Genomic DNA, 12,251 nt, shown 5'->3' with positions numbered 1-12,251 from the left:
TAATTGATATATTTTAGAATAAAACATATCCCGCTGTGTACACGTTTGTGCTTCATTAAAGAATCAAATTAACATTAATTTGGTGTACACTTTTATCTAAAATGTGTAATTCCTTGCGTGGATAAAATCGATAACTTTTTTCACTGCTAATACAATGCGTAACCAACTCAGCGACAGGAACACCTGTTTATGACAACAACTTTTTGTAAGACCTTCTGTACTCAATATTTTAGGCTATATCTGTGTGTACAATTCTATCAATACAAACAAATAGAACAGTCTTAGCTTAGTTTGTCTTATTGTATTTACTTTATAAGGAATTTTATTTGCTTTTTTACATTTTTAGCTTAAGCTTGTTATTTCACAGTGTGCATCCTTAGCAATGGCTATAAGTATAACCTAAAAGTATAATTTAGGGATAATTACATTAACGTGTAGGCTATTAAAGCATTCAATGTAAATCAATAAATGTAAATAAAATGATAAATGCACTGGAAAGCAGAATGTTATTAAATATTTTTATTTTCATATATTATATATATTCAGTAATAAAACTGCTGATGGATTGCAGAATTGGAGGTGTGAATGCTGAAAGTGTTTTTAGAGCCACTTCAGTTTGAATTCATGGTGTCTGCGAGCCACTGGCTGAAAATGCAGACCTGTAAGAAAAGAGAATGTGATCATTAAACTGTTTCATGTTTGTCATTCAGATAATTGAGAGAATGTGATCATTCATGCTAAAAACCTTATTTAAGAAGTTGCTACATTACCTTGGCATAGACACCAGGATGATTCTTCTCAGCACAGCCATAACCCCAGGACACGATACCCTGCAGCTGGTTATTGCACACCACAGGACCACCAGAGTCACCCTGAGAGAAATAAACAACATTATTATTGGTACATGAATAATGTCCAGTGAAATAAGTGAAATGGGTTACAGTGTCATCATTTATTGTATGTATGTATGCTTAATTTCAAAGGTGAAGTACTGTGTATCATTCTTTACCTGGCAAGAGTCCTTTCCTCCCTCCAGGTATCCAGCACAGAACATGGAATTTGTGATCATGCCGGGGTAGGAGTTGTTACAGTCTCTGTCGGACAAGATGGGGATTTGCAGACACTGAAGCTTGTTGGAATCAGCAGCTATAAGAACATGAATGAAATAACAACAGAATGACAACAAATTAAGGATGTTTCATTCATTCAAGGTACTGATGACAGCTTAGAGGAAATGACATCATCAAGTCTGTACTCACTGGGGCTCATGGTGTTTCCCCAGCCAGAGACTAAGCACATGGTGCCAGCGGGGGCACAAGATGTGGGCAGGGCCACAGGTTGCACGTATGTATTGATTTCAGCGGGCTTGCTAAGCTTGATCAACATGATGTCATTATCAATGTTCCAGGAGCTATACTGAGGATGGCGGATGACACGATCGGAGGAGATGAACTGCTCAGTATTTTCACTAACTGTAATATGGTGCTCGCCCAGACGGACCTCAATGCGTCTAAAACAGAACATCAAATACATTTTACAATGAAAGAATTCAATGTTTTCCAATGAACTTGAACTAAACTAGTCTGTACAGGTCACTCACGACTTGTAGCAGTGAGCAGCAGACACAACCCAAAGGTTATTAACCAGAGAGCCACCGCAGAAGTGATAGCCAGCGTTCAGAGACACCTGCCAGGGCTGAGAATGACGCTGACACTCATATCCACCAACAATCTTGTCATCATCCAGAGCAACTGTAGAAATAAAAGATCATCAGCATATATTTACTCAGTCATATCAGAAAAGTACAGTAAGATGTATTGCTGTGTGCAGAATGTCTCTACTCACATGCGGCTCCGAGGAGCACCAGGAACACCAAAGACCTCATGACTGCTGATTGAACCTGTTCGATGATGGTCTCGCTTTACATTCACAGTATTTATATAGGAAAAGTTTCTCAACCTAGATCCACACCCAAGTGGTTAGCCAATGATCAATCAACCATCAGTTTCAAAAGACATCTTTATTACTTTCATATATGTATGTACAGTAGTGAATTATTTTTGCTCATCTAATTATATTTTGAGAAAAATCATTGGATATTTGGCATATAAAAAATATTAGACAAAACATATGACAGAAAAAGCCACCTACATCACAGAAATATTTTTAACAACAAAAATTGTTTATTAACGTTTAAAGATGGTATTAAGTATTTTTACCTGCTGATAGTTTGTATATGAAACCATAAGTTAAATTTGCATTAAACATTAAGGTTGTTGAGTATGCATGTTTTAGGCTTCATAACCTTGAGCAAGTTTTACCTTTGAACAGACTTACAGCAGCTGTCTGACTTCTCACTCTGCTTTTCCATCTGTACCTGTCCCTGACTGTTTCACAATGTACTGTACTTTACTTGTGTTAATGTAAACGACATATTTAGTAGTTTATACGATTATCATCATTGCAGTGTGTTGCCAGCTTGAGCGTCTTTCAGGTTTTTGTTTTCAAATCAATATTATGTGAAATTTCAGCCTTGTTAAACGTGTATGCAGGGCTGGAAATTTTGGTGGGTGAGTGTGGGCTCTCGGGGGGTCTGAGTCTAAAGAGTGAATTTTAATCGGCAGGAGTTCCAATTAAAAATGTAGATTTCGATCTTTTATCTACAATTTCAGCACCTTTTCATGTGTCTCTTCCATTTCCTCCACTGATTGTATATATGTATCATTAAAAACATATTGTTTATCGTTAGTTTAGGCCTATGCCAGCTAATTCATTATCTACTGTCAATGAATACAACTTTATTGTTTAAGTGTTACTCATTTACAAGGGAAAAAAAACAAAGAGATCTATTGATTTATAAACCGTGTTTGCGCATTGAAATGGCACCTCTTGCGAAAATGCTAAACACAGTCATTACATTGCAATATGTGCACCATGTTTCTGTTTCACCAGCATAACATTATGAGTCACCACATTCACAAGGTTATAAAGAATGTTAAAACAACTGCTCTGGTTAAAGTTACTAGATGTGTGCTATTCATGCAATGATTTTATTTATGGCCTTGTATGTAGGTGAAAACATATGTCCTGCATCCAATGTTGCTTACTTCCATACTACATAATCAGTATGTGTAATGAGTAGCATGTCCAAAACCACTGTTTGCAGAAAATAAGCAAAAATACCTACATAGTCTATTGCTTTTCCAAAGATTTCTCAGTATGGATTGGATGGACACTGTTCTTTCCTATGATGCCACAGGAGCTGAACAGCTGCTAAATTCATAAAGTAAATTACCTAAAAATAGCCAAAACACTGATATATAGAATGAGTACAACAGGCATAAAGAAAAGTATTCCTTGTGGTTAAATTGTACTGGTTTAACAACACCTGCATGAGTGAATTATTTTCAGAACACACAAGTGACAACATGTACAGTATGTCTGAAAAAGGTGCACACTGCCCCCACATACAGTATAGAACGTATTGATTTAACTGATGGAACTTCATCTAATTCAGTGTCACAGTATGCGGTTTTGGATGCAGGGATGCAGTCTGTTCCAAATGGGATTTCAGAAGGGACAGTAAGAACCATCATGGCAGCCATATTGAAGGGTTGTTCCAAACTGAAGTGCTGAAAATTGGACTCTTCAAAGGGCCCTTTTAGAATTAATATGCTGCCACCCAAGCGACGTCTTTTTCAGGGACGTCCCTGCTTATTTCAACAAGACAATGCCAAGCCACATTCTGCATGTGTTACAACAGCGTGGCTTCTTAGGAAAAGAGTGCGGGTAGACTGGGCTGCCTGCAGTCCAGACCTGTCTCCCATTGAAAATGTGTGGCGCATTATGAAGCGCAAAATAAGACAACGCAGACCACGGACTGTTGAGCAACTGAAGTCATACGTCAAGCAAGAATGGGAGAGAATTCCACCTACAAAGCTTGAACAATTCGTGTCCTCAGTTCCCAAACGCTTATTAAGTGTTGTTAAAAGGAAAGGTGATGTAACACAGTGGTAAAAATATCCCTGTCCCAGCTCTTTTGGAACGTGTTGCAGGCATCAAATTCAAATGTGTGAATATTTGCAAAAAACAATAAAGTTTATCAATTTGAATATTAAACATCTTGTCTTTGTGGTGCATTCAATTATATATGGGTCAAAAAGAATTTGCAAGTCACTGTATTCTGCTTTTATTTACATTTTACACAATGTCCCAACTTCATTGGAATTGGGGTTTGTACATTATCCCGCTTACACAGCTACTTGCCACATGAGAAGAAAACTGGACATGAAATGTGAATTTGAAATATTTTTTAGCTCATTTTTACAGAATACAGACCTTCCGCAAGGAAAAGCCGTTTACTTTCGGTTTTAAGGTAGGAAATGATGTTCAAATGTCACGAACAGGCAATTAGGTTTAATCATTTGTAACTATAATGTCATATATGTTATTAAAAGATATAGTTATATTTCATTTGTCAAAAAAAACCTGTCAAAATGATTTTTGAGAGGTTGTTATTTGGGAATAACGAACCTGCAAATGTCGCGACTAGCCAATCAGAATCAAGCATTCCCATGAGCTGTGTAATAAATATATATAAAGAATATATATATAAATAAAGACATATTTTAAAAAAGATATTTTTTTATGTACTGATGTCACGGTCCTACCTTCTTGTTTATGTATTCCTAGTCGTGTGGCAGGATCGGGACAGAGCCCTTAGGTTTTATGTGAGAAAGCCATGAGTTGTTTATGTTCTTTACTTCTCATGTGTTTTCTCGTGTCTTGTCATTGGCCCCTCCCCTCTCGTTTCATGTATTGCTTCCCTGCCGTGTCTAATGTTTCCCACCTGCCCTGTGTCATTATCCCTTGTTTGTCTTGCCCTATTTAATGCCCTCTTGTTTCATTGTCCTGTGCTCTTGCATTGCATGTGTGTGTACTGTGCACCCTGTATGTGTACTTGCGAGTATTACCCTGCCTTGTGTTTTGCCTTGCCTTACCTGACCGTGTTTAGTTTCTTAGTTTATTTCTGTCCTGCTATTTTTGCCCCCACGTGGGAGGTCTTTTGTTTTATGTTTATATCTTAGTTATGTTCTTGTTCTACATCCCCTCGTGGGTTTTTGTTTTGTTTATTTAAAATAAAGTCTTTTGTGTAAACCCTTCATCCCCGCTGCCTGCATCTGGGTTCTTCTTCCTCCACTCCACCATTCATGACAACTGATGCTCATATTTACTAGTGCCCACATTATTTCAAACCTGTATGACTCTCTTCCATGGAACACAAAGGGCATAATGTCATTTCGTCTTACTGTAAGTATCTACAGTTTTTCAGGAATTCCATTTCAATTTGTTTATTTAGCTGTCATTTTATACAAAGCAACTTACCACAAGGGAACAACCAAGTAACAAGCAAGTTGCTTTTTTAAGTTTAGCTGTTTTTTAGTTTGTTTATCAACACATGCACAAAAGCAACCGAGGAAAGCAGAATGTTTTTAATTGTTTTTATTTTCAGATAGATTTTTTTATCTCCAATACAAAAGTTATTGATGGATTGCAGAATTGGAGGTGTGAATTCTGAAAGTGTTTTTAGAGCTACTTCAGTTTGAATTCATGGTGTCTGCGAGCCACTGGCTGAAAATGCAAACCTGTGAGAAAAGAGAATGTGATAATTAACCTGTTTCATGTTTGTCATTTAGTTAATAGAAACATTTTTTTTAAACAATTTAAAAAAAGAAACACTGTTTAAAAAGTTGCTATATTACCTTGGCATATACACCAGGACGGTTCCTCTCAGCACAGCCATAACCCCAGGACACAATACCATGCAGCTGGTTATTGCACACCACAGGACCACCAGAGTCACCCTGAGAGAAAGAAACAACATTGTTATTAGGACATAAAATGGAGTCCAGTGAAATTAGTGAAATGTGTTGTCATTTATTGTAAGTATCTGTTTTTTATTTCAAAGGTGAAGTACTGTGTCTATCATTCTTTACCTGGCAAGAGTCCTTTCCTCCCTCAAGGTATCCAGCGCAGAACATGGATTTTGTGATCATGCCGGGGTAGGAGTTGTTACAGTCTCTGTCGGACAAGATGGGGATTTGCAGACACTGAAGCTTGTTGGAATCAGCAGCTATAAGAAAATGAATGAAATAACAACAGAATGACAATAAATTAAGGATGTTTCATTGATGAGAGCTCAGAGGAAATGACATCAAGTCTGTACTCACTGGAGCTCATGGTATTTCCCCAGCCTGACACTAAGCACATGGTGCCAGCGGGGGCACAAGATGTGGGCAGGGCCACAGGCTGCACGTATGCGTTGAGTTCAGCGGGCTTGCTAAGCTTGATCAACATGATGTCATTATCAATGGTCCCGGAGTTATACTGAGGATGGCGGATGACACGATCGGAGGAGATGAACTGCTCAGTGTTTTCATTAACATTAATGTGGTGCTCGCCCAGACGGACCTCAATGCGTCTAAAAGAGAACATCAAATTTCACAATTAAAGAATTCAATGTTTTCCAATGAACCTGAACTAAATTAGTCTGTACAGGTCACTTACGACTTGTAACAGTGAGCAGCAGACACAACCCAAAGGTTATTAACCAGAGAGCCACCGCAGAAGTGATAGCCAACGTTCAGAGACACCTGCCAGGGCTGAGAATGACGCTGGCACTCATATCCACCAACAATCTTGTCATCATCCAGAGCAACTGCAGAAATAAAAGATCATCAGCATATATTTACTCAGTCATATCAGAAAAGTACAGTAAGATGTATTGCTGTGTGCAGAATGTCTCTACTCACATGCGGCTCCGAGGAGCACCAGGAACACCAAAGACCTCATGACTGCTGATTGAACCTGTTCGATGATGGTCTCGCTTTACATTCGCAGTATTTATAGGACAAAAAAGGTTTCTCAACCTATAGATCCACGCCCAAGCGGTTAGCCAATGATCAATCAACCATCTGTTTCAAAAGACCTCTTAAATTCTGAGTAATAATCCGCTTCTTTGAAAAGGTACAAAATTACATCTTCATTATTTGTACATACAGTTTGTCAGCATTTCAAAGAGTTTAATGGCATTCTTTAGGAGGTCCCTTGTTAAGTATGCTTTAAATAATGTATGTAGTGTGTAGTGAATTATTTTTGCTCATCTAGTTATGCTTTTGAACAAAATCATTTGTGACAGGTTACCAAAATGTGAGATGATATTTAGCAAATAAAAAATATTCAACAAAATCAGCGAAATCCACCTGCCACCTGCATTACAGAACTATTAAAGGGGTGGTGCAATGGTGTGTCATGCATTCTGACTTCTTTACAGTGTTAAACGTGCTGTCTTCTCATGCTTAACATGGTCAACTTGTCAAAAAACGAGTTGGGCGTATTACGTAGTATTTCTGTGCTCGATACACTCCCCCAGCATTCGTACAGGTTTCGTAAAGTTTTTTTCAAACATATAAAACTGTTTCGTAACAATTTTTCTTAGCCCCTTATTGGACAATTCTCCCGGAAAAGCACGCGACACGCCCAATCGGCAGCAAGGAGAGCAGGAGAAGGAGCATGCGCAGACATCACTTTCACTTGTGTGCAGGACAGAGAGAGAGCATACGTTCGCGAAGTTCAGGTGTTTGTTTGTTCACTGCATTTGGGTGATGAATGTTATATAAACTGTGGCTATAACGCTGGATTTGGAGATCGTTGGAAACTGATATATGGAGCCGTCCCAGCACTAAAAGATGCCGGACATCAACCGCATGTGGTGAGTGAAACTGATGTCTGTGTTTTGTTGGCGCATGGGTTTAAGTTCAGCCTACCCCTCCCCCCGCACGCACCGTATGAATTCGGAAATAATCGTACAGCTGTATCTATCTTTTATAAATGTGATCAAACTAAATACTCTTCGAAGATATAAAGTATGCAATACTACTCTATAGGCAGTGTTGGGCAAGTTACTCTAAAAAAGTAATTAATTACTAGTTACTAATTACATATTCAATAGTGTAATTAGATTACTGTACAAATTATTCTCTCCAAAAAGTATTTAATTACTTATTACTAATTACTTTCTATATCCTGCATCAACCTTGATTAGTTAAGTGATTCAAGGATAGACATGAAACGGCTGTTTTAATTTATTCAAATAAATAATACATAAAGTAGTATTATTAACTGATCAAAGTATTACAAATGTGAGAATTATAGATTAAAGCACGGATTTTAAAGGTAGACTTTGAATTATGATGTCAATTCTACTATTGCACACATATATTACAGACAGTATTTAGTTTAATTACACCAGAAGTAACTGTAATTAAATTACAGAAAATTTTTGAGTAATCCCTTACTTTACCTTTTCAAGGGAAAGTAATTAAATTACAGTATCTAATTACTTAGTAACTGTTACACCCAACACTGTCTATAGGTACTCAAGATTAATATGAGAATGGCAGAAACTGCGTGTGTTAGGGCCGCTTTAACATTTCAAACTATTTTGTCTCTTCATGATACAAAAGTTAGGTGTTATGTATTACTTTTTATTATTCTATGCATACATGTATATTTATGTTGATAGTGTGTAGATCAAACAATACATTAATACTGTATTTGGTTTGAAGTCCAGCAGCTGTGTTGTTGAGTATATATGTTTTAGGCTTCATAACCTTGAGCAAGTTTTACCTTTAAACAGACTTACAGCACCTGTCTGACTTCTCACTCTGCTCTTCCATCTGTACTGTCCCTGACTGTTTCACAATGTACAGGAAAACTTGACATGCCTCTGGAAAATAAGTTTATGTTTGAGCAATAGATAAGGTACATTTGCTGACAGAGACAGATAGTGAGAACTAATGCGAGAACTACTGAAATTGGTTTAAACCGTGGATCTTTTTTGGCCTAGTCTTAATTTCCTAATTTCTATGTATATTGGCAAATTAATAGAATCTGGCAACTTGTTCCCTCTGTGTTCCGTTATTTTTTAAAAGCAACCTGTGTACTGCGAAAGACTTGATACTACTGATATACATGTCTTGTATTGCACTTCTTATTTTCTTACCCTGATATGAATTTATTATTGTTTTCTTATACATATAAATTTTACATTAAGTCAAAAACATGCACAATTGCATGCTGTAGGTGTCAGTAGATCAAACACAATGAAAAACATTAGACATCTTAGAATACAGATTTCTTCAGTAATAAAATCTAAATATTTCTAAATTAGATTTAGATGACTTGTCAGCCTTTCAAAATTATATTCAGATACATACACTGTAAAAAATATATAATCAACTTACATTTTTTTGTTATCTTTTTGCTTTGACTCAGTTAAGTTTTATTTACTCAGTCTTCTAAGTATTGTAACTTAAAAAGTTTAGTTGAAAATCTTAAACTTACTTTTTCAAGTTGTCTGTACTAAAAATTAAGTTAAAGTAGCGTGTTTAACTAACTAGCAAATTTAGATAAATAAATAAAAACACACTTTTTCAATAAAATGACTTTATTGTAAAGTGTCGCCCTTAAAATAAAAAATGTAAAGGACAAAAAACATCACACATTTTGTTACACAACAGAACAAACAAGTAGAAATTTCTTTGTGCCCAATAAAATGACATTGGTGCATGGAAACTGTAACTGTAAATACACATTACAATATAGCTGCAAGCAGTGATACGGGGCAAGGCCCCTGAAGGTGCCACAAGTGCAGTGCGGAGCCATGCAGGTGCAGAACCACGTGAGCGAAAAGGCAGAAACAGAACGTACATGGAAAATAAGGACAGGTTGAGAACGAAACATAGACTTCACATATAAATGATTACACGGTTCTCACGGGAATCGAACCCACAACCTTGATGTCTCAGAGTATGGAGTTTAACAAGCTGTGCAACCAGCTGCACAAATAAACACTATAGCGATATTAGAACATAGCCAGAGCAGCACAGAGCAAAAACCAGCTGATATAGAACGTACGTGAGAAGCAAACAGGTTATGAAGAATAGGTATGAGAATGAAATGCAGTTTTAGATTTCATTTATAAACGCAACATTCGCAACATTCGGGCTCCTGAACCCGCGACCTCTTGTACCCGAGGCTTGTGGTTTATCTGGTTGTGCCACTCAGTTGACCCAGGATCCTGAGGAGAGCTTTCAGAGGTTCATAATCACACTTTTTAACTGATGCCAGTAAAGAGCCTGTACATCTTGCTGTACAACAGCATTCATATGAAATAATTATTTTTAAAATAACTAGTGGTTATTGTTAGGATGAATATGTGACCCTGCCGATAAAAACCCAGCTTTCTTTTTGTGATTTACTTTACACAAGTATCCTACATAAAGACATTCTGTGAAAATATAATCTTGATATCTTTAATATTGTCTGAGTAAGAACATGTCAAAGATTGAAATCATAGTGAAATAAATGATTGAAATCAAATGTTGATGCTCATAATCTCATATTTTGAGTCACATACCATTTAAAATTGAGGAAACACTCATTTATACTTTATTATTAATCATTACACAATTTAAAATAATATAAAACTGTTAAGTAACACATATGGGAATATGAACATTACAGTATATGTTCATCAAGAAAATGTAAATTTACTATGGATCTTATAATAAAGCACCCTCAAAGTGCACCATTCACCTGCTACGCTGTACACACTTTGAACATTTTTCTTGCCTTTAGCGTTATGTGTGTTTTGCAATGCATCCCATGTGAAGTCCATAACATTTTTTAGTTTTCATATTCACATTTTGTCAAGGCATTGAAAAATGAAACCACTGTAGATAAATCAGAAGACGCGGACGCATCTAATGCCCTGAAACAAAAATGCCTTGAGAAGGAAAATGAACAACCCAAAGCTGAAGATCTGTGTGCAGGGACCACAGTAGCTCACACCGCTAGAAAACATGAGAAAGATGTTTATACAAAAGAAAAACAAGAATCAATCGCCAATGTTGCACTTCAGATGACAAATGAAGAGGCAACAGGTGTGTTTAAACCAGAGAGTGACATGGTTGAAGATCTTGACAAAACAGAAGGCCCTGAATGTTTCATAATTTAAAACAATTTAAAAGATTGGCATGATGCTATATTAAAAAAACATAAACTGACAAAAAAAAGCTGGTGAGACAAACCCCACTGATGTCAATCAAGCAAAAGATGGAGTGAAGGCTACGGAAGGCAACGACAAGATGATAAAAACAGATCATTTTTTGAATCTCTCCTCCGAGAGATTCAAAGAAAATGACATCATGCTGGGAAAGCAATTAGAGAGAGGAAAAAGATTTTTTATTTCCTTCGCTCAAAGATCGATAACGACATTCACGTGGAATCGCAAAGAAAGGACTTTGATGAGCAGAAGGTGCTTTCACATATCCGTGAGGACTGCCAGAAAAACCTCAGGGAAATGGACAAGCCAAGTTTTTTCCTCATATCCTCCTATGAATTAAATAAGTATGATTTTCAGGCTTTGACAGACACATTGGTGAAGCAGCTACCTGCTCACAAGAGAGATGCTCTGATTTTGTCCTTGCCAGTTTATTCCTCCAAGATTCTAGAGGAGAAAATTAACACATTTAGGAAGCAGACCTGGTCAGGCTCAGTTGCGGTGGCTCCAGCGCTGCTGCCATTTTACTGGCATTCTTCACTAAATGCTACTATGCGTTCTGGATGACGATTCAATAGATAAGCTGTCTGTAAGGGTAAACAATCCATTGCTTAAAAATGTTAGAAAGTCACCACTAGTGATCGCTATTAGACAAAAAAAACTGAGCGACAAGGAGTTGTCTGCTCTAAAAAAGAAAGAGGCAGCCATTCAAATAGAATGGAGCATGGTTCCTGGTATAGGGAGTAAAAAAGCAGCTGTAATGTCTTATTGTACAACATTAACTCTTCTTCGGGCATGCAGGACTTCAAGATTTAGCTGACACAGCCAGAGAAGTGTTAAAAGCAGCCGGCTTGTCTGATGTCTATTAACATAACGTCTGGAACATCAGTAAACTTGCAAATATTTTAGACAAGGGCATTGGTTTAATCTACATTTGGTTGTGTCTCTTGATTTAAATTACTGTATAACTCTGGTATAACTCTGATACTTAACATGTACAGTATATTTAAGTCCTAATATTGTTTGTACTTTCTATAATATTTACAAAATGCATATAGCCTACATAACAGTATTACTGCTGTGATAAATGCTGTTGTAATGAAATTATATTTTTTAGAGTGACCAC

The 12,251-nt window shown here is 36.9% G+C and overlaps 2 protein-coding genes and 1 pseudogene across 2 annotated transcripts; 1 reads left to right on the top strand and 2 right to left on the bottom strand.

Moving 5' to 3' along the window:
- Positions 1 to 554: 554 nt before the first annotated feature.
- LOC130558286 (trypsin-1-like) lies at positions 555 to 1,903 on the bottom strand. Its single transcript, XM_057340629.1, has 6 exons — positions 1,846 to 1,903; positions 1,601 to 1,751; positions 1,260 to 1,510; positions 1,010 to 1,146; positions 771 to 872; positions 555 to 659 (listed from the first exon to the last, which is right to left on the bottom strand). The coding sequence occupies exons 1-6, from the start codon at positions 1,883 to 1,885 to the stop codon at positions 612 to 614; spliced, it is 729 nt and encodes a 242-aa protein (XP_057196612.1). The 5' UTR covers positions 1,886 to 1,903; the 3' UTR covers positions 555 to 611.
- A 3,640-nt stretch (positions 1,904 to 5,543) lies between these two features.
- Positions 5,544 to 6,852, bottom strand: LOC130558279 (trypsin-1-like). The gene is made up of 6 exons (XM_057340618.1): positions 6,813 to 6,852; positions 6,568 to 6,718; positions 6,231 to 6,481; positions 5,997 to 6,133; positions 5,763 to 5,864; positions 5,544 to 5,645 (listed from the first exon to the last, which is right to left on the bottom strand). The coding sequence occupies exons 1-6, from the start codon at positions 6,850 to 6,852 to the stop codon at positions 5,598 to 5,600; spliced, it is 729 nt and encodes a 242-aa protein (XP_057196601.1). The 3' UTR covers positions 5,544 to 5,597.
- Positions 6,853 to 11,210: 4,358 nt separating this feature from the next.
- On the top strand, positions 11,211 to 11,994 carry LOC130558384 (interferon-gamma-inducible GTPase 10-like; annotated as a pseudogene).
- The last annotated feature ends 257 nt before the right edge of the window (positions 11,995 to 12,251 follow it).

This window comes from Triplophysa rosa, linkage group LG8 (assembly GCF_024868665.1).
Source record: "Triplophysa rosa linkage group LG8, Trosa_1v2, whole genome shotgun sequence".
Classification (NCBI taxonomy): domain Eukaryota; kingdom Metazoa; phylum Chordata; class Actinopteri; order Cypriniformes; family Nemacheilidae; genus Triplophysa; species Triplophysa rosa.
Note: the sequence above shows the minus strand (reverse complement) of the source record. Positions and strands in the feature narration are given on the sequence as shown.

Coding starts and splice junctions, on each gene's coding strand:
- LOC130558286 (XM_057340629.1), bottom strand. CDS start 1,885: ATGAGGTCTTTGGTGTTCCTGGTGCTCCTCGGAGCCGCAT. Junction 1,511..1,600: donor GCTGCTCACTGCTACAAGTC/GTGAGTGACCTG, acceptor GTTCTGTTTTAG/ACGCATTGAGGTCCGTCTGG. Junction 873..1,009: donor GAGGAAAGGACTCTTGCCAG/GTAAAGAATGAT, acceptor TATTTCTCTCAG/GGTGACTCTGGTGGTCCTGT.
- LOC130558279 (XM_057340618.1), bottom strand. CDS start 6,852: ATGAGGTCTTTGGTGTTCCTGGTGCTCCTCGGAGCCGCAT. Junction 6,482..6,567: donor GCTGCTCACTGTTACAAGTC/GTAAGTGACCTG, acceptor GTTCTCTTTTAG/ACGCATTGAGGTCCGTCTGG. Junction 5,646..5,762: donor GTCCTGGTGTATATGCCAAG/GTAATATAGCAA, acceptor CTTTTCTCACAG/GTTTGCATTTTCAGCCAGTG.